At 40.3% G+C, this 21,579-nt stretch overlaps 1 protein-coding gene across 1 annotated transcript; it reads left to right on the forward strand.

Annotated features, from left to right (window-relative positions):
- The first annotated feature begins 6,203 nt into the window (after positions 1 to 6,203).
- On the forward strand, positions 6,204 to 19,705 carry LOC133425272 (ras-related protein ralB-B-like). The gene is made up of 6 exons (XM_061716028.1): positions 6,204 to 6,329; positions 13,202 to 13,233; positions 13,363 to 13,492; positions 15,624 to 15,832; positions 16,914 to 17,088; positions 19,085 to 19,705. Exons 3-6 carry the CDS (start codon positions 13,379 to 13,381, stop codon positions 19,190 to 19,192), a joined length of 606 nt encoding a protein of 201 aa, XP_061572012.1. The 5' UTR covers positions 6,204 to 6,329; positions 13,202 to 13,233; positions 13,363 to 13,378; the 3' UTR covers positions 19,193 to 19,705.
- The last annotated feature ends 1,874 nt before the right edge of the window (positions 19,706 to 21,579 follow it).

The raw sequence follows: 21,579 nt of genomic DNA on the forward strand, positions 1-21,579 counted from the left end.
TCCGGAGCAGGTCTGCGGGAGACGCGCTCCTAAAACTTTTATATAGGGCGCAGAGGAGGGGGCGTGGTCTGTGTAGGAGGGGCGGGGTCTGGGCGGGGAGGGGGCGGGGCCAGTGGCGTCAATTCAGTCCAAGCTAAAAGGTATGGCAAGGTTACAGTCACAGAACTTAAAGGCAGTACTGGAGTTGAGGGGGGACTGAAATAAAAAAGGTCAAAATCATCCCCCCTGTAAAACTGCCATCCCCACTTTCCATCCCTTATGTCATTTCATCAATGAATGTAGTTTTACTGCTATTTCAACATTTAGAGTCATCACCAGAAAAATAACTTATTTGACAATTTTCACCTGTTTCAAGTAAATTTTCACTTGAAATAAGTAGGAAAATCTGCCAGTGGGACAAGATTTATCTTCTCATTACAAGCAAAAAAATCTTGTTCGACTGGCAGATTTTTCTACTTATTTCAAGTGAAAATCTACTTGAAACAGGTGAAAATTGTTGTTTTTTCCAGTGATGAGTCTTGTTTTAAGTGTAATGAGATTTTTTTACTAAAATTAGACATTTTAACTAGAAATAAAACAAATATTCTTGTTAAGATTGTGAGTTTTTGCAGTGATCCATGTTACTTATCCTGTGAAGGACAGAGTCATATTGATAAGTTCAGAAAAGTGTTTTTTATTGTTGTGTTTTGATGTATTTGATGTAAGCCCAGTGGATATTTAAAGCTTACAGAAGGCTGCATTTAACTGCTGCTATGTCATTCCTGCAGTATTTCTGCAGGTGTTTTGGTCACTGCTATTATTTGTAATATATTATATTATTTGTAATCAGAACAAATTATCTGTCCCCATATGATCAAATCCACCATCCCCCCTGATTTTTTTTTTACAACTCGAGTACTGCTTAAAGGGGACCTATTATGGCATGTAATATCCATTTTAAACAGGCTTTGAATGTCTTAAAAACAAGCTTTTGATTGTTTTTGCTAAATAAATGAGAAATTCAGCCTCTAAACCATGTCTTTACTATCTTTACCATTTCTAACCTCATTATCTATGAGGGATTCTGAGTGGGCGGGGCTATGATAATGAGGCTCTGTGCTGCTTGGCTGCCTGAATGACGCGATACACCGCTATGAAAAAATGGCGGAAGCTCCGACCGGCGGAGTTAGTTGTGGGCGTGGTTTCACGCATCGGAGGCCAACCTATCTAAATTGCAATTTGGTTACGTAACGACAGGAGCAGAATCTTATTGGCTCGTAGATCCACATCACACTGGACGGATCATCCGGGCGGCTGTACAGACACTGCAGAATTTGGTTTCTTTCCTCCTTCTCTGAGTTGGCAGGCTGAGGGGAGACCACTTTATATATGTTAAAGCAAGAAAAAACCTGTTTTTCATAATAGGTCCCCTTTAACTACAACATGCTCAGCAAATGCTCATCCCAGAGTCTGCTATGTAGCTTATCTGTGTGGTCAAGAAAATGTGAACTTTTTCAAATGCAGCCTCACTCACATCCTGCTAACTATGAACACTACACTTTAACAACGTGTTGATCAATTCAGTCAATGCTCTTTGCGCATCCGTTTTCTGCACCACGGACAGCAAGCGGCAGAGTTAGAGAGCAGAAATAGCTTATCTGACAAACACAATTTAACTCATTCTGTTCACTTCATTCACCATGTCAGTGCAACAATATCACGTGGACATGGAGTGGCTAACAGCCTCGTTAATAGCCTGACTCCCGCTTTCCCTACCGCTGCTGGGCCAACATTCGACCATCACTTGCCTTCTTTTTTTGAAAAAAAAATTGCAGGGTTACCTGCTTCCTTTTCATTTTTGTAAATTAGTAACACTGCAAAGAGCGCTAAATTGACCTAGTGACCACTGTCGTCAGGGACGCTGGGACATCACATTTCAAGATATGAGGGGGGTATAAGTGTTGGGAAAGATATGGTGAAATCGATCATTTGTTCTGACTTGCATTTGTAGTTATTTTATACGTATTAAATAATAGAATAATCAATACAAATAGACAGAGTAATTCCATACATTTATTTAAAAAACAGACATTTACATTTTCCGCTGAAGCCAAGGTGGTCCTGGTTCTGAGGCGTCCAACGTTTGATTCTTCATCATCCTCGATCGATCAGATCCTCCCTGATCAATTCCAGAGGTGTATAGTAACGAAGTAGATGTACTTCATTACTACTTAAGTAGTTTTTTTGAGGATTTGTACTTTACTTGCGTTTTTTTTTTTATCAGGACTTTTACTTTTACTTCACTACATTTAAAAGTTAAAAAATATACTTTTACTTCGTTACTTTTTACATTTGCCACCTCGTTACAAATTAAAATAATCAAAGAATTATATTTAGCAAGAAAGACAGTTTATTTTTGGTGTTGTATTCTATACCACATTTCATTCACCTGAAAGTGAAATAAAAAAAAAAAAGAAAGGGTAATTTTCGGTTTTGTTGCTTCTTTTCATACGTACTATAAAATACTTTTACTTTTGATACTTGAGTATATTTTTTCACAAGATACTTTTGATACTTAAGTACATTTAATGTGAGCTACTTTAAGAGTTTTACTCAAGTAATTTTCTTATGGGTGACTTTAACTTTTACCAAAGTCTTTTTTAGTTATGTTGTTTTTACTTTTACTTAGTTACTTTTTTCAAGTACTTTATACACCTCTGATAAATTCCTCCCTGATCAATTCCTCCCTGATCAATTCCTCCCTGATCAATTCCTCCCTGATCAATTCCTCTCTGATCATTTCCTCCGGGACCATCACGGATCCTAAAGAGAGGAAATGGCGCCATCTTTCGTCCAAATACTGAAACTACATGTTTTTAAAAATGCAAAAATATTCAATAAATAAATAAATAAAACCTCTGCTTGGTGTCAAGACTTTTAACTGGTATATACATTATATTTATTTCGTTATTAAACACCAACTTCTCCCGAGACCACATCAATTCAATTCAATTCAATTTTATATAGCATCTAATACAACAGATGTTGTCTCTAGACACTTTCCAGAGATCCAGAACATGAACATAAAGATAAATATAATTATAAATATAATCCCCCGAGCAATTATTACATAAACAATGGCAGGTAAAAACTCCCCTAAAAAAAATGTAAATGTAGAGTTCTATGTTCAACAAGAAATCAAAATTAGAATGTTTTCACATTCGTCTTGGGTTTTGGTAATTCTGAAATTACTGACAATATCAACAACAGACACAGAATAATAATAGTGATCATAAAATTGTGTAATTGGCAATGAGAACGCTTTATAAAATAATAATACAATTGAATAGAATTACAGCACTAGAGGAAAGAATGCAATAGAAATATTTTTTTCCTGAGAACTGTAAAATTGTGCAGGGCTGATCTGCAAAACATTCAGTCATTCACAGGTTATAAAGTATTTTTTTATTTTGTCAGTGAGTATGTTGGACTAGCGTATGAGTTTGTAATTTGGGCCACATTATCTCACTGAAACAGCACAGGGGGGCGGGGGAGACTTCACTAATAAAACCAAGTTGAACTTAGTGATTTTCAACATCGTCATATTATATTGTTTAGCCAAAAATAGATACATTACCTCTTCACTATCCATCCTGCAAACGACCGCTGAAAACAGAAAAGTAGTTTTGAAAGTCCGTCCCGTCTTATTTCATTCACTATCAAAACAAATGCACGTGACGGGGGATCAGGATCTTTCCTGCAGTACGTGCTGGTGCTCATGGGAAATGTAGTTCTTTCTGGTAAAACACTACCGCTTTTGTCCAAAGGAGCCGCCAAACTCAACAAAAGCTGAAAGTTACATTGTGCTGCTTTAAGAGACAACACCGTCACACCACAAACACTTAAGAATTTTACTTTGAAGGGACTTCCTTTGTAGCATAATCAAACTAAAACCAAATGAAATGATTTTTCCTTTTCAACATCATACCAAACGTATTTTTCTTTCTTATAAAATGTGTGTATAATTTAAATTCTACATTTTCTTCTGTTTTTCACCACTTCTGATTGTTTTGTATGTTTTGTTCTATTATTCTATTTAAGAAAATGAATAAAAATGCTTGTGAAATGAAAATGCCTCCAATAAATTATGAAAAATACATTTGAACACGTAAACAATGTCAAGTACTTCAGCATATAAATGCTTTTATTTAAAAGGATGATTCTTAATTTATGTTTTAAATAATCAGAAATGGAAAGCCTCTTTAAATAATTATTGTTGGCTTGAAAAAATGGCTTGAAAATAACCTCAAGAAAAAACTTACAGAGAGATAATATTTTACATTAATATCTGACAGAGACATCAGACCAGCTCTAGCTTAGACCTTTTCGGTCTTGCTTTGTTTATATATTTTGGTCTAAGGCAATATTAGCATTAACTTCACGTTTATGTGTTGTTTTCTTTTCTTTCATTTCTTTTGTATTTGAATACTTAATTTGGAAACAACCAAAACAAACCAACAAACTAGAACTGGGACCAGAGACCACATCTGAACAGGTCTGACTAGAACTAGGAATGCAATAAACAGTAACAGTAACAGTAAAACCAACGGTGCAATACTGGTATGTATGAAGTGTCATGTGATGAATGTGCAACACGGTTGTGAGCGACTGCTTGTAAACAGTAAACAGAAAGTATTTACACCCTAAACAGTCCTGGGTCGGGGGAGGAGGTGGTGCATGAATGTGACTCCTGTCAGCAACACTTTCTGTTGTCCAGGTCCTTAAGATCCAGGTCCAGGTCCAGGTCCAGGTCTCTTCCCTCCTAAAGGGATTTTTTACCTTCCAGTGTTTATGTAATAGTTGATCAAGGGGACTACTGTTGTAATAAATGCTATATAAATAAAACTGAATTGAATTGATTGATTAGCCTTAAAAAAAACCTTTTTTTTTACAGAAATAAAACATTAATTATTCAATTTGAACAAAGTAAATCTTTTAAAATAACATACTTAACACTTAATTTCCCTTCACATAACTGTCCGGCTGTTTGTAAACACAGATAACTTCTATAAATGATTTAAAAAAAAAGAAAGTTCATTTTTATTCCTTCAAACACACATTTAAGACAAACATTAAAGAATAAAACCCATACATACACAACAGATATAACAAATATGCTGAATGCGAACTCTGTTACCACCGTAACAAATTCCTATGTGTTTACACAAATGGCTAATAAAGTAATCTGAATCTGAATCTGAACAGAGCATTCACGTTTTCAAATAAAAGTAATAAAAGTAATATTTTTTTATGGGTATTAAAAATGTTAAAGCGAACGCGACTATTATTTTGTTGAGTTGTTTTTTTTTTTGTTTTTTTTTTATTGAAATATATGCACAGGAAAATGTTACATCACTGTAGGACAAAATGTAGATACACAAATATAAAATATTTCACATTTCAAATTTACATATCCATGAAAAACAATAAAGTAAAGGAACAAAAAAAAAATAAAGAAAATAAAGAAGCTCGAGATACAAGATTTATATTAAATTGTATTCTTCACACAGTCTTCTAGTTTTGCTGGCTTTAGGATTCATACTTTCTTTCAAAGATTTTAAATAGGATGAAAAAAGTGCTTTAAATACTATAAAATTCGGGCGTTGGTGTGCAAATTTGGTACAATGAATATGAAATTTAGCAAATAGTATTAGAAGGTTGATAACATATAATTTATCTGAACTTATTTCCTCATTTTGTGACAGACCAAATAAAACATGTTGGATGTTCAGTTTACAAGAATAGTCAATTTTGTTATTTATGAAATTATTTAGATCAATCCAAAAGACATGAGAGTAGGTACAATCCCAAAATAGATGACATATGGTTTCCTCCATACTGCTACAAAAGGAACAGAGTATATCAATATTAATCTTGTATTCTATTATTTTGTTGAGTGAAACAAATTTAAGGAATTCTGTGACGTCCAATCCGGTTAGTGCTAGGAAGTGAAGAGGTCTCACTCCGCAGTATCCAGGATTTTTTCATCCAATAACTGCACCGATTAAAGAGTGGTTCTCTTCTCTCTTCTATTTTCTTCTGATTTTTCTGATAAAGGGGTTAAACACCGGCCTGTTGTTCTGTTGTAAATGTTTTTGGGGGTATTTTTGTTGCACAGGGAAACTGACTCCTGTCCGCGGACGCGTTTTTCTCCTCAGAGCGGCGCGTCTTCGCAGAAATAAACGATCTTCGCAGCTCCGGGTAAAGGTGGGGCTGCACAGACTCCGAATAAACTTTTAAAAGTTTAAATCTGCAGATTTCTGCGTGAACTGGAGTAAAAGTATCAGCAGGTGAGTTGGTGCAACGTTCCCGGTTGCTTGAACCTTCGTGGCGTCGTTGCTGCGACGCTTATTCGCGTTTTAACGCTATTTTCAGCGAACTTCCCTGAAGTGGAGGGTCTGTTGCTGCTGGTGAGCTAACAGCGCGGTGATTGACAGCTCCAGCAGCCAATAGGCGCAGCCGTAGGGAGTCCCAGTGGCGGCCTCAGCCAATCAGAGGCGCCGCTGGGGCTGAAGGCAGAAGTGAGTGTTTAGTTTAGTCTAGTAATCGTTTTGATCTGGTTTAACAGAGGAATCTGGACTTCCTGCAGTTTAACTGTCGTAGTTTTTACAGCTTTTGTCATTTTCTGGTTCCGTCAGTCAGCCTGCGTCCACATCTGCAAGGTCATTGATAAGTGGGGTTTGTTTTCTGTCCAGCAGAGTTTTTTTTAGATGCTCTTTATCAGAAACACTGACCAGACTCTCTGGCCCCAGAAACCTTCCAGGAATCAGGATCCGGGTCTGAGACGAGAGAGAGATCAGATCTGTCTCACCGCCTGAAGTGTTCCTGGTTCTGGAGGGGATGTTTCTGGACCCCAGGAACCAGGGTTGAGATGCTTTATAAACATTTAACGATCTGTCACATGACAGAGAGAGACCTGGGAGTAAAACTCCTGTTCTGCTGGGAGAGCCGACGGCGGGAGGTTCTGGATAATCTCAGACCCTCGGCTCCCTGGCAGGTGTTTTTAAGAGCCAGATTATCAGCTCTGCAGCTGTTTAGTCCCTGGTTCCTGGGAAAAGGTTCATGTGCTTCATCTGGTACTCTGGTACACTTCCAAGGTGACGCGTGAAGATTGAAAATCTGTTGACGTGAGAAAACGTGTAGCTGTCGTCCAGGTTGGCAGTTCACCATCTCTGAGCATGCTCAGTCTGACCTTAAGGCCCTGACACACCAAGCCGACTGTCGGCCGTCGGGCCGTCGATGAGCGTAGTTCCCCCGGTGTGTCCCGCACGTCGCCACAGGTCGTGTGCCCGTCGAATCGGCGTCGGCGGTCGGTCAACAGCTCACTCTGTGATTGGCTGTTCCCAGAATTTCCCAGAATGCTTTTCATCGTCATTTGCGGACTGAATAAAAAAAAAAGAAACATGGCGGACATTTCTTATTTTTTAGTGAATAAAATTAATATTTTGAGTTAGTTTCTGCATAAAAATATGTTTTGATTACATTTCTAGCGAGAAATATATATTTTACTTTCATAATATTCACTCAGTGAATGTACATAATCACTCGTTTGCCCGTTGTTGCGAAGTCTTTTCAGACCTCGCCAGAATAAAGGCTGATTTGTCGTTCCGAGTTACACCAACGCAGAGCCTACGGCGTAGGTTACGCGGCGACGCGCGCCGTACGCCGTAGGCTCTTCGACGATTTAACTTTCAATTCAATTTTTCAATTCAATTTTATTTATATAGCGTCTAATACAACAGATGTTGTCTCTAGACGCTTTCCAGAGATCCAGAACATGAACATAAACCCCCGAGCAATTATTATATAAACAATGGCAGGTAAAAACTCCCATAGTGGGAGAAAAACCTTAAGCCAAACAGTGGCAAAAAAAAACTCCCCTTTAGGAGGGAAGAAACCTTGAGCAGGACCAGGCTCATAAGGGGGAACCCTCCTGCCGAAGGCCAGACTGGGGGAGTCAGGGACGGCAACAGCACAGCAGGCAGGTGGAAGCAGCAGCGGGATGATCAGAGGGGGGGGGTGCAGGCAGGCGGAAGCAGCAACAGCAGACATCCACGTAGGCAGGTGGAAGCAGCAACGGGATGATCGTTGATGGGGGGGGGAACACAGGCCAGAACGCAGCTCCCGAGGCTCCGGCCTGCAAACATGCACAAAAGAGAGGGGAGGAGTAGCCTGTCCTGTCCCTTTATGTGAATAAGGTTAATATTTTTATATATTTTTTTAATTATATATATATATATATATATATATAATATTTTATATATATATATTATATTATATTTATTTTTATTATATATTTTAAATATTTTGTAAACCTGTCTTAAAATCTAATACTGGACCTCGGTTGGGCTGGTTGGTTTTGGATTTAATTTTAAATCCAAAACTTGACAGGTTTATGCCATGAGTATTCATATAGAGTAATCCCTTGTTTTTCGAGAGGGTTACGTTCCAAAAAGAACCTGTGATAAGTGATATTCACATAGTAGCAACCCTTTTTTTTTTTAATAATTATTATACAAAGCTTCAAATTGCGGAGATCAGCACCGCCTCGCACATATTTCCCTGCTCTTCTGAGCCGCTCCATCCCGACTCGCGCTGCAGCGTCTTTTTCTTCTAAAGCCCGCCGTACAGGTGTGTTTTTTCGAGAGAAGAACATGGTTATGGGTATTTTTTTGTCACTCGTTTTTTCTTCTGGGCAAAAAGATTCTTTTAAACCGACATTCATTAATTTTTTCTCCATCTTGAAATGGGTGACTGGTATTCCAGCAGGTTGAAACAGCGCTCTGCGCTCCGCTGCCGTCAAAGACCCGCCCAGCTCTACTTCTGATTGGCTAGTGTTAGTTTGGTTGAGCCAGAGCTGCTTTCCTCTCATTCCATTGGTAGACGAACTCGGTTGACTCAAACTTTTTTTTCTTCTCTCAAACCTTTTTTTTTTTTTTTTTTAAAGCAGTCAAACTCGCACGCCGAGAAAAAAAACTCTGTACGCCGGAGATGCGGCTCGGTGCCGGAATACTTTAAGCCCTGCATTTCTTACTACTCTTGTCGTAAGGTGTAGCAGCAGAAAACGATGCCTGCAGTGAAAGCTGTGTAGCCTACTCTTGGGACGTGCTCCGCTGGTGTTGCTCAGCAGCACCAGCGGAGCAGCGGTCCCAGCGTAACCAGCTGCTGGTCCCACTTGCGCTCGTTTTGGCCCGGGTTGCCTCTTCATATTCCAAGCGTGCGTGTTTTTTAAGTGATGAAACAGGTTGCTTGTGTTTCCACCTCTTGCTGTCACAACACGGCAGCAAACCTTGCATATCACCGACGTTTTTAATGCCTTATTTAGGCTTATTATTTTATAATTGATTTATTACGGTATTGACGGTATTGCAAAATCCATGTCGTGGCGCAGTTTCACACCGGTGATGACTATGACACCGGTGTACCGCCCACCCCTACGCGGAACCATAAATCAGCTCCGAGCCGGCAGGAAGGCGGAAATCCCGAAATTTTCAGAGCTAATTTCTTAACAGGCGTAGCTACAACTGTTAGATTTCATCTATTAAACCAACATTTATCTTCCTAAATGATTTATTTCAGCCAGCGGTAATTCTCCACAGAGCTGCAGGTTTCTCCCCGGGACGACGGCGCAGGTTGACCCGGCGATCACGTCTGTACGTGAGCTGCTGCTGCTCCCCGGACCGGCGGCTCTTCTCCGAAAACATTGCAGCAAATTGAAACGCAGACTGCGCAGAACGTACGTGCTAGTAGGGATGTCACGATTACTTGTTTTCACTATTAACCGCGATTTTAAACGGCACGATTAATTATTCGTGAAGACTCCTAAACATCGTCACTTTCCAAAGATTACGCCGGGACCCGGAACCATAGACAGATCAGCGCAACTCGCACGGAACGAAAATAAAGTTACACAAGCTGAAGCGGTGCAGCTGAAGTGAAGCATGGATGAAGAGTTATTCCCCCCCAAAAAGCGGATAAAATCAGCTGTGTGGGATTATTATGGGTACCGCAAAAATGAGGAAGGGGTTATCGTTGACGATGGCTTTCCAGTGTGTAAACATTGCCGAAATAAATCCATTTATTTAATAAAAAATCCCCGGCCCGCGGGGACGGGCTGGGAGCGGGCTCGGACGCGAGGCTGTTTTATAATAGATCCATGGAGGCTGCGCTCCGTCGCGGGCTCTGTTGGTGGATTGTACCGTAGACCACTGCTGCTTCTGTTTTACATCCATTATTAAATAAATGGATGTAATAATAAAAGAGTCTGCTAACTTAACCGCCGTCTTCAACGCTCCGTTGTTTAAAAAACGGCGCTCTTCCGTGTTTATTCTGCTTTGGTTGTTCAGTAACACCGCCCCCAGCCCCGCCCCCAGTCCTTGACGTAAGCACGTAGCTGACATTCCTGCACTGAACTGAAAGGACTTGAAGCAAGTCTTCTGCAGGTGGCTCCTGTCCTGCAGCCTTTCACCACTTTTTTGTTCCAAAAGGAAATACATAGCTAGCTTGTATTTAATTTCTTGTTTATTTTCACTGTTACAGTATTATTTATGTTTCAGAGGGCAGCTATAAGTCAAAAGCTAGCGAGATGTTTTTTCCTGTTTAAAAATTCTGGACCTCTGGAAATTCTTTTGGACCTCTTCTCAGGTCCAAAAGAAATGTTCAGAAACATTTTTGTAATACAGTTTACAGTTTGCATGTAGCATTTGAAACGTTATTACCCAAAAGGGAAATCCTGCTGTGGATGATTAACACAGAAGTGATTTTTGTTTAATTCCAATGGTATTATTGTCATTAATGTTGTACTTTTTGGTTACTTTTCTTTGTTGCTAATATTTGGCATGGAAAATAAATAACATTTAGAGATCTCTAAGGAGTGTTCATGTGATTTTACACATTCATAGTGTGAAATTAATTAATACATAATAATCGTGATAATCGTTAAATCGTGATTATTTCTCCGACAATAATCGTACCAAGAAAATCTGTCATCGTGACATCCCTACGTGCTAGTCGGCCGTTGGGTGTCGTCTTTGCGGTGTGTCCAAGTGCTTCTGTTTGAGCCCGACACAGGCGACGCGAGGCGACACAGCAGTCGGCCGACAGCGGGCGACGTCGGGTTGGTGTGTCCTCGGCCTTAGACGGGCCTTTTGTTAAGTGGAGGTGGGACCTGGTGACACCGTGACCCAAACCCCTTTTACACCAAACCAGTTCCAGGGCTGGTTCTGGTTCCAGAGCTGGTTCTGGTTCACAAGTCGTTCAACTTGGAACCAGCTGAGAACCGGTTTGTTTTTCCACAGCTCGGGTGCTAAGAGGAGCCACGTCATTACGTCTCTGCAAACCTCAGTTATGTCGCTGCGTTTGTGTGAAAGTTGAAGCAACAACAAGGTATTTGCTCTAATGGCGCTTTTACACTAGAACCTACTCGACTCGCCTCCACTCGCCTTGTCCTTGTTTGTTTCTAGACACACAGATCAGAAGTAGGAGGTTGGAGTGAAGCTGCTGTGACGTATTTGATTGTGTATCTAAACGGAGAAGACAACAACACTAAAGATGTAGAACCTGGAGGAGATGATAGATGTGTTGCTGGGTCTGTGGCTTGTGTTCGATATCAAGTTAAAAAATGAGTGAGAGAAGCTTCAAGCGGCGACGCTTTTTTTTTTTTTTGTTTGTCTCGGCGTTGCTGAAAAGTCAGCTGGAGCCATGTTTTGGGAGAAAATCGATTAAGGCTCGAAAGTGGTCGGCTGCACCAAAATGAGTCACACACACACACACACACTCGCTTTTGCTATAATGATATATGAACCTTTATTACCACAAGAAAAGCAAGCATTTGCATAGAAGACACATACACAATTACTCTTTTTGCTAGGATAAGGTGTCAAGTTATCCCCCACAAATGGCAGAGCAATATTACACACACACAATTACACAGGGCCAAGGCCTTAAACTCTTACCTCGACACAGGAGACTGGAGAGCCGAACAGTCCTAGCAGAGTAGCCAAAAAACCTCGCTGGGCGTCGTGCACTAGACCCGCAGCTGACTCTGACCCCAACCTCCGGCTGTCCCGTCTTTATACCTTTTTTACTCGGCACCTTACGGAGGGGGGGGGGGCCCCGCCCGCAAGTTCTCAAAATAAGTCTCGCCTCACACAGGAGCAAAATCCCGTGTGAACTAGTGCCTCTCTCACAGTTTACATTTGTTATGATAAACAGCAGGTGCATGGCTGATTGAAGCTGTGTTTTGGGAATCCAGGGCATTTCGGGACACAAAATGTATTTTTCTCCCTTCATTCCACCTTTGGCCTGAAAATGTCCTAATTCAAAAACAAGCATAATACATGAGCATAATTAATAGGAAAAGTTGAATTCAGGGCATTCCAGGACACAAAATGTATTTTACCTCTCAAGCCGCGAGCAGCTATGAAGTGACAGAGCTCCTGGTAGATCTGGTCGTTCCTTATCTCCGTCTAGATCCCTTTTTAATTCTCTCCTCAGCACCAGGTTTATGAACATCTGCACCTCAGAGTTGGATCAGAAACAGACTTCTGCTGCCGTTGCTGCTGGAATAAAATGAAGACCCTGATTCCCAGACGTCTGACTCCAACCCCCCGACCAATCAGTGGCCTGTAGTGTGATGATGTCAGATACAGCCGACTCAGCCGCTTAGAACCTCGGCAGAATAGTTACAGAAAAGTATCTACTCTGCACGCCTCCACCGGCCTCAACCCCTAGTGGAGAAGCGCAAAACCGGGACGAGTCTAGTCGCGCTGACTAGGTACTAGTGGAAAAGCGCCCTGGATCTGTTTGGTAATTCTGCCACACAATGTTTGTGAAAGCAGTTCTATCAGCATTCTGGGAGCTGATTGGTCCTTACAGCATCATTATCTGCCAATATTTGCTGTTGAATCTCAATATAATACTAGTATTAATATGTTGCAGAACTACAGTCATATAATTCATGCAACAGCATTTTTAATAACACTAACCCAAATCAATAATCGAATCGAATCAAAGCGTGATAATCCATTCTGAATCTTAAGAATCGTAATAGAATCGATTCTTGACATTTTAATCAGGTCAGGGTCAGAGTTTCCTCCTCAGTCTCACGTTTGTTGTTCAAAATGAAGTCCGGTTTCTGAATCAGTCTGGTGTTTGGTTGCAGGTCGGATCCAAAGTTCTTCACCAGTTCGAGAAGTAAGGAAGTTTGTTTTTACTTGTAATGTTGTCTTTAAATGCCCGTGATGATTGTTTAATTTACGATAATCAAAAAATTGACATGACAGTTTCCTGCTTCTGTCTTCAAATATTCCTGCTGGTCTTCAGGACTCAGGGTGGAGTCATGTCTTCTGGGAAGAACAAGAACCAGACGTCTCTGGTCCTCCACAAGGTGATCATGGTGGGCAGCGGCGGCGTGGGGAAGTCTGCTCTCACGCTGCAGTTCATGTACGACGAGGTGAGTGTCGGCCCTGTTTCACACAAGCCCCTCTTAGCGCTTTTACACTAGTACCTACTCAGCTCGCCTCCACTCGCCTTGTCCTCGTTTGTTCTAGAAGTAGGAGGTTGGAGTGAAGCTGCTGTGATGTATTTGATTGTGTATCTAAACGGAGAAGATAACAACACTAAAGATGTAGAACCTGCAGGAGATGATAGATGTGCTGCTGGGTCTGTGGCTTGTGTTCAATATCACGTTAAAAAATGAGAGTGAGAGAAGCTTCAAGCGGCGACGCTTTTTCTTTGTTTGTTTGTGTCGGTGCTGCTGAAAAGTCAGCTGGAGCCGTGAGCAGCTATGAAGTGACAGAACTCCTGGTAGATCTGGTCGTTCCTTATCGCCCGTCTCGCTTAATCCTGAATTATGGTTCTGCCAAACCAACGCAGAGCACACGCCGCTGCCGTGACGCCGTCGTGAACCCTTCGGACTTCTCCAATACTCTATTTCGCCGCAGTAGAGTACCCCCCCGCGATCACTAGGGGGGGTGCGTTCTTTTCCTGAATGGTTTATCCGACTTTTCCGGTCACAGTGAATCAAAGAGATAAGGACAACTATTGTGCAAAAAAAACAAAACAAAAAAAATCACACATACACGAAGAAAAGAGCTCTGAAAGGCCCTGTCCCAATACTCCCACTACCCCTACTTTTCATCCCTACCCCTAAATTGTGCGCGTTCCCATGAGGGTAGTGGTGTCCCAATTCCTCTTTTCACCTAGGGGGAGTGGAGAAAACAAGGGTAGTGGCTATGGATCTGTCCCTACGGAGCAAGGGATTTCCGATGCACACTAGCTGAACGAGGGCCAGAAAAATTTCCCAGAATGCTTTACGTCATCATTTGCAGACTGAATCAAAAAAAAAAACATGGCGGACATTTCTTATTTTTTAGTGAATAAAATCAATATTTTGAGTTAGTTTCTGCATAAAAATGCGTTTTGATTACATTTCTAGCGAGAAATATATATTTTACTTTCATAATAATCACTCAGTGAATGTATATAATCACTCGTTTGCCGGTTGTTGCAAAGTCTTTTTCAAACCTCGCCAGAATAAAGGCTGATTTATGGTTCCGGGTTACACCAACGCAGACCCTACGGCGTAGGCTCTGCGTTGGTGTAACGCGGAACCATAAATCAGCTCCGGAGCCGGCAGGCAGAAATCCCGAAATTTTCGGAGCAAATTTCTTAACAGGCGTAGCTACAACTGTTAGATTTCATCTATTAAACCAACATTTATCTTCCTTAATTATTTATTTCAGCCAGCGGTAATTCTCCACAGAGCTGCAGGTTTCTCCCCGGGACGACGGCGCAGGTTGACCTGGCGATCACGTCTGTACGTGAGTTGCTGCTGCTGCTGCTGCTGCTCCGACTCGGCGGCTCTTATCATCTCCGAAAACATTGGGTCAAGTTTCTTAACAGGCGTTATTTGGATAAACTGAGCCCAGGTTGGGGATCTTAACGGTTACTTTTACACCTGAAAAAATATTAAAACTTAATAAAGTGGCATATTAACAGCGCTACAGCTGAAATTAAAACAGCTTTTGGCTCTCAGCTTCCTGATTTTAGTGGTGGTGCTGAAAGTAGGAGTAGGGGGAGTATTGGGACAGACCTGGGAAGATTTAAGTGCCCAAAAATCTGTCCCTTCTTTTTTAGGGGTAGTGGTAGTGAGGGATGGCTAGTGGTAGAAAGTAGGGGGAGTATTGGGATTGGCCCAAAGTTCACAACTGCTTCACTAACCGGAAACCGGAAATGCGTTGCTACCAAGCGAACCAATCACAGCCCTCTCTGCATTGGGTCTGCGACCTCTTGACGCGTAGTTACAATTTGTGGGAGGTGCACAACAGGCACTGTGTCAGGCACGGCGTGGCCTGCGGCATAGGCACGGCGTTGATTTGTTGCAGTACCATAATTCAGCCTTTAGAACCTCGGCAGAATAGATACAGAAAAGTATCAACTCTGCACGCCTCCACCCGCCTCCACCCGTAGTGGAAAAGCACAAAACGGGGGCGAGTCGAGTCACGCTGAGTAAGTACTAGTGGAAAAGCTCCATCTGTTTCCGTCTCTGCTGTGCGTCACCTGCCCTCTTCTCTCCCCGACAGTTCGTGGAGGACTACGAGCCCACGAAGGCGGACAGCTACAGGAAGAAGGTGGTGCTGGACGGAGAGGACGTTCAGATCGACATCCTGGACACGGCGGGCCAGGAGGACTACGCCGCCATCAGGGACAACTACTTCCGCAGCGGCGAGGGATTCCTGCTGGTCTTCTCCATCACCGAGCACGAGTCCTTCACCGCCACCTCCGAGTTCAGGTCCGTTCTGGGTTGCTTCCTTAGTCAGGAGCTCACGATCAGAACCGCTACCGATCAGAACCGCTACCGAGGTCCAAAGTGAGCTGCCGGTAACATGTTCTCCTGACCGCTTCGGCTCATAGTAGCGTTGGCTGCTAACGACTGGCAGTAGCGTTGACCGCTAACGGCTGGTAAGAGCATTGGCCGCTAACGGCTCATAGTAGCGTTGGCCGCTAACGGCTCATAGTAGCGTTGGCCGCTAACGGCTCATAGTAGCGTTGGCCCCTAACGGCTCATAGTAGCGTTGGCCGCTAACGGCTCATAGTAGCGTTGGCCGCTAACGGCTCATAGTGGCGTTGGCCGCTAACGGATCAAAGTAGCGTTGGCCGCTAACGAATCATAGTAGCGTTGGCCGCTAACGGATCATAATAGCGTTGGCCGCTAACGACTCATAGTAGCGTTGGCCGCTAACTGATCATAGTAGCGTTGGCCGCTAACGGCTCGTAGTAGCGTTGGCCGCTAACGGCTCATAGTGGCGTCGGCCGCTAACGGCTCGTAGTGGCGTCGGCCGCTAACGGCTCGTAGTGGCGTCGGCCGCTAACGGCTCGTAGTGGCGTCGGCCGCTAACGGCTCATAGTTGCGTCGGCCGCTAACGGCTCATAGAGTGTTGACGGTTAACGGCCGGAGGGAGCATTGACCGCTAACGGCTGGCAGTAGCATCTACTTCTGACCGCTGTGCCTACAGCTGACAACTGAATGTAGCGCCTGCCAACATCTACTGTTGGTAGCGTCTCGGCTAACGGTACTGCCTACTGTTGACGGTAGCGTCTATCATTAGCAGCTTGTATCTGCTTCCAGGCTGCTGTTGTTCTACGGTTCAACTGTACCACAGATTGTTTCTGAGCTAAAGATGCATCACTCTGGAAGCTTCTCCAGCTGAGTGTATTGATCTGCAGATGTTTGTGATCAGGACTTTGACCCGGGTTCATTGAGCTCCGTTGTGGATTGTGACGGTTTAAAGTCCTCCAGTCCTTCTTGTTGTGTTAAAACTGAGCCGGAACCTTCAGCCGGGCAGCAGTCACAGGCTCTTGTCTCGGAGCAGGGAGCAGATCCTGCGGGTGAAGGAGGAGGAAGCCATCCCGCTGCTCCTGGTGGGGAACAAGTCGGACCTGGAGGACCGGCGGCACGTCACCGCCGACGAGGCCGCCGCCAAGGTCAACGAGTGGGGCGTCCAGTACGTGGAGACGTCGGCCAAAACCAGGGCCAACGTGGACAAGGTAAGGGGGCGGAGCCACACCTCTGATCTCAGAGAGCAGCGCCGTTAGCGTACCTTATGGGCTCAAATTAAAGCCATAAATATTTTGAATCCGTAAATAAACTTTGTACTTGTAGAAATATTTTGTGCGTGTGCAAAAAAATATTTGTACTTGCAAAAAATATTTGTACTTGTAGAAATATTTTGTGCGTGTGTAAAACATTTTTGTAGCTGTGGAATTTATTCTTCTGTGTGCAACTTTGGATATACAAAGTTACAAACTTTTTTTACAAAAGCTACAAACTTTTTTGACAAAAAATACAAAAATAGAGACATATTTTTTCATCAACAAAAAAAATTTAAAAAAATGCAAATAACATATTTGAACCATTTTTCAGACAATAAAATAACAATAACAATAAAATGTAATGTAATGTATAAAAATGTAAAATATGCTTTGTTGATGAGAAAATATGTTTCTCTATTTTTCTTATTTTTGTGAGGGGGGATATATATTGTTTTTCGGCACTACCTTGTTCTCTATAGCTGATATAACATGAATTACTCCTATGTGGGATCAATAAAGTTCTTATTTTTGCCGTCTGAGAAAATTAAATATATTATATTTGGTGCCTAACTGTTTCCCAAGTATATTAGTGCGTGTGTGAATGAATAAATGAGACGTAAAACGTACATTTCTTTGTAGAAAGGCGCTTTATGAAAATAAATCAATTTACTTGTATTAGTTTGCAGCGCAGTCTTGAACATCCAATATGGCGGCGACGTCAGTAGGCGATGTAATGTGGTGATTGGCTCTCCAGAAACGCTTTGAAACCCGGGCCAAAGATCGCTGATTGGCTCTTATTATTGGCACGACAAAACAGTGCCATAATTCGCCATAATTCATAGTTGTAAAAAAAGTTTGTAGCTTTTGTAAAAAAAAAGTTTGTAACTTTGTATATCTAATGTTGCACACAGACGAATTAATTCCACAGTTACAAAAATGTTTTACACATGCACAAAATATTTCTACAAGTACAAATATTTTTTACAAAATATTTCTAGAAGTACAAATATTTTTTGTACACGCACAAAATATTTCTACAAGTACAAATATTTTTTTTTAAATATTTCTACAAGTACAAATATTTTTTGAAAAATATTTCTACAAGTACAAATATTTTTTGAAAAATATTTTTACAAGTACAAATATTTTTTGAAAAATATTTCTACAAGTACAAATATTTTTTGCAAGTAAAACTATTTTTTGCACACGCACAAAATATTTCTACAAGTACAAATATTTTTGGCAAAATATTTCTACAAGTACAAATATTTTTTGCAAGTACAAATATTTTTTGCACACGCACAAAATATTTCTACAAGTACAAATATTTTTGGCAAAATATTTCTACAAGTACAAATATTTTTGGCAAAATATTTCTACAAGTACAAATATTTTTTGCAAGTACAAATATTTTTTGCACACGCACAAAATATTTCTACAAGTACAAATATTTTTGGCAAAATATTTCTACAAGTACAAATATTTTTTGCACACGCAAAAAATATTTCTACAAGTACAAATATTTTTTGCAAGTACAAATATTTTTTGCACACGCACAAAATATTTCTACAAGTACAAATATTTTTTGCAAAATATTTCTACAAGTACAAATATTTTTTGCAAGTACAAATATTTTTTGCACACGCACAAAATATTTCTACAAGTACAAATATTTTTTGCACACGCAAAAAATATTTCTACAAGTACAAATATTTTTTGCAAGTACAAATATTTTTTGCACACGCACAAAATATTTCTACAAGTACAAATATTTTTTGCAAAATATTTCTACAAGTACAAATATTTTTTGCAAGTACAAATATTTTTTGCACACGCACAAAATATTTCTGCAAATACAAAGTTTATTTACAGATACTAAATATTTATGGCTTTAATTTGAGCCGGTAGCACCTGTGCTGACGCACCTGTCCCCCCCCTGACCGCCTCACAGGTGTTCTTTGACCTCATGAGGGAGGTACGCAAGAAGAAGATGGCCGAGAGCAAAGACCGGAACGGGCCGAGTGGGAAGAAGAAGAAGAAACACTGCTGCCTCCTCTAACCGACGAAAAACTCGAACAGTCCGGCGACTCGCTTCAGAACGTTCTCACCTCCTACTTCCTCCCTTCGCCTCCGTCTTCAACGACTCCATCACTTCTGGTCCAGTTTCCTGTTACTGAGCTGCCGTCAGAGGCTCGTTAGTAAAACATCCCAGAAATGTGTGTTCTTTGAAGAGTTAAGAGGCAACACTTTACGTTCGGGCTGAGAACAGCCGTCGCACCACAAACACTTCAGCTTTTACTTTTGAAGGGACCTCCTGTGTAGAATAATCAACACAAACACTTAAGGCTTTTACTTTGAAGGGACTTCCTTTGTAGCATAATCAAACTAAAACTAAATGAAATGATTGTTTCTTTTCAACATCATACCAAACGTATTTTTCTTTCTTATAAAATGTGTGTATAATTTAAATTCTAAATTTTCTTCTGTTTTTCACCACTTCTGATTGTTTTTTGTATGTTTTGTTCAGTTATTCTATTTAAGAAAATGAATAAAAATGCTTATGAAATGAAAATGCCTCCAATAAATTATGAAAAATACATTTGAACGCGTAAACAATGTCAGTACTTCAGCACATAAATGCTCTTATTTAAAAGGTAAATTCTTAAATATGTGATATTGATTTTTAAATAATCAGAAATTGATTATCTAAAAATTATTGTTGGCTTGAAAAAATGGCTTAAAAATGGCCTCAAGAGAAAACATACATTAGAAGTAATATTTTACAATAAAATCTTTAATATTTTATGATATTAACAATGACATTAGAAAATAAAAGCTATTTGAAAACTAATAAAAGCATCCTTAAAATTAGATATCAAAATCTTTATAACAGAAATGGATAAAGAAAAACTATTTAAAAATGCAATCAGAAAAAAAGCTTCCCCAAATTAGACAAAAATGTTTTATAAAAGTCTTAAAAAAAGGCATTAGAAAAATAAAATGTAAAATTAAAACTTGATTTATAAAATATAAAACTCTAAAATTCATGAAGCATTATAAAAATGTTTGCTTTAAATAAAAACGTATTTAATTGTCTTTTATAGACATTACTTATTTATGTTTTAATATTTTATTTGATGTGATTGTTTTTTATTTGATATACATCATACCCTACAGTCTAAATACGTCAGTAGACTGGAAAACGACTAGTAATCTTATCATGAAAGACATAAAAAAAATATGTATTTGTTTGTGGAGAAAGTACAGGTCTTTTAATTATTCTTTAATTACTGCAGAAAGTGTGATTACGGTTGTGAAGGCGGAGACCGGCCACCAGGTGGCAGCGTGGAGTCAGGATTCATCCACACGTCTCTCCATCGAAAAGACTGGGGGGAAAAAAGAAATGACCGGAAAAGTGAAATAACTGGAAATAAGTTGTGACGAGAAAGAAGAAGTGACCAGAATATGTTTTTAAATAATGTTCCATTAGGGGGAAAAAATACCAAAAAACAGAAATGTCTGGAAGAGAAAAAAGACTCGAAAAAGAAATGACTGCACTGTAAAACCTAACAGTACATCTTAATAACAGAAGTAAATTGAAATAACTTAAACTTTGGAAAAGGTTGTGGTCACTCATTGCCATCAGTTAAGATAACTCAAAAATCAATGAAATAAATGTTTGAAGCTGGTATAAGATGTCTGTGTTTGTATTGGTTTAAAGCAACTTAAAGTTGAGTTATTTAAGTTATGACAACTAAAATGGTTTAAGGCGATCGGTTTTCTAAAATGAATTGAGTAGAAGTTGTGACCACTAGAATGTGATCATTTAATTTAGAGGAATAAAACTGAGTAACTTGAACTTAAGTGCTAACATTTATGTAAAGAAGATTCAATTAAGTTAGTCTGGCTTGATGCAAATTAATACAATCAACACTTTTTAAATAAGTCTGAAGGAAATACTACTTATGAGTGTATAATACGTATCAGTTTTAAGTTCAGTTTACTGAATGAAATTGTACTATCAAATTTATTTAACCAAGTTACCTTAACAATAAATATTTGAGTTACTTGAACCTAAGTGGAATATTTTTTTTACACTTGAATTGTTTAAGTTAATAAACTTAAATGGTTTTAGGGCAATCGGTTTCCTCAAATCGTTTGAGTTCAACTCATTTATCAGGTTTTACAGTGTGGGGAAACAAAAAAGACCCAGAAAACAAAGGGCTAGAAATAAAAAAATGAAAAAATTAAATAACTGCAAAAAAGAAATGACAAAAAAAACTGAAAAAGCTGGAAGGGACGAGACTCCAAGGACGTGTTTCAGGTCCAAAGCCCCGGATCCAGCACATCCAGGGGGGTGAGCTCGGTGAGCCCGGTAAGCCTCTTACTCTAATGCCCGTCCTGCTGAGCCGGCAGCACCGCGGAGCTCACACTCAGCCAGCCGGC

This window comes from Cololabis saira, chromosome 24, assembly GCF_033807715.1.
Source record: "Cololabis saira isolate AMF1-May2022 chromosome 24, fColSai1.1, whole genome shotgun sequence".
Lineage (NCBI taxonomy): Eukaryota > Metazoa > Chordata > Actinopteri > Beloniformes > Belonidae > Cololabis > Cololabis saira.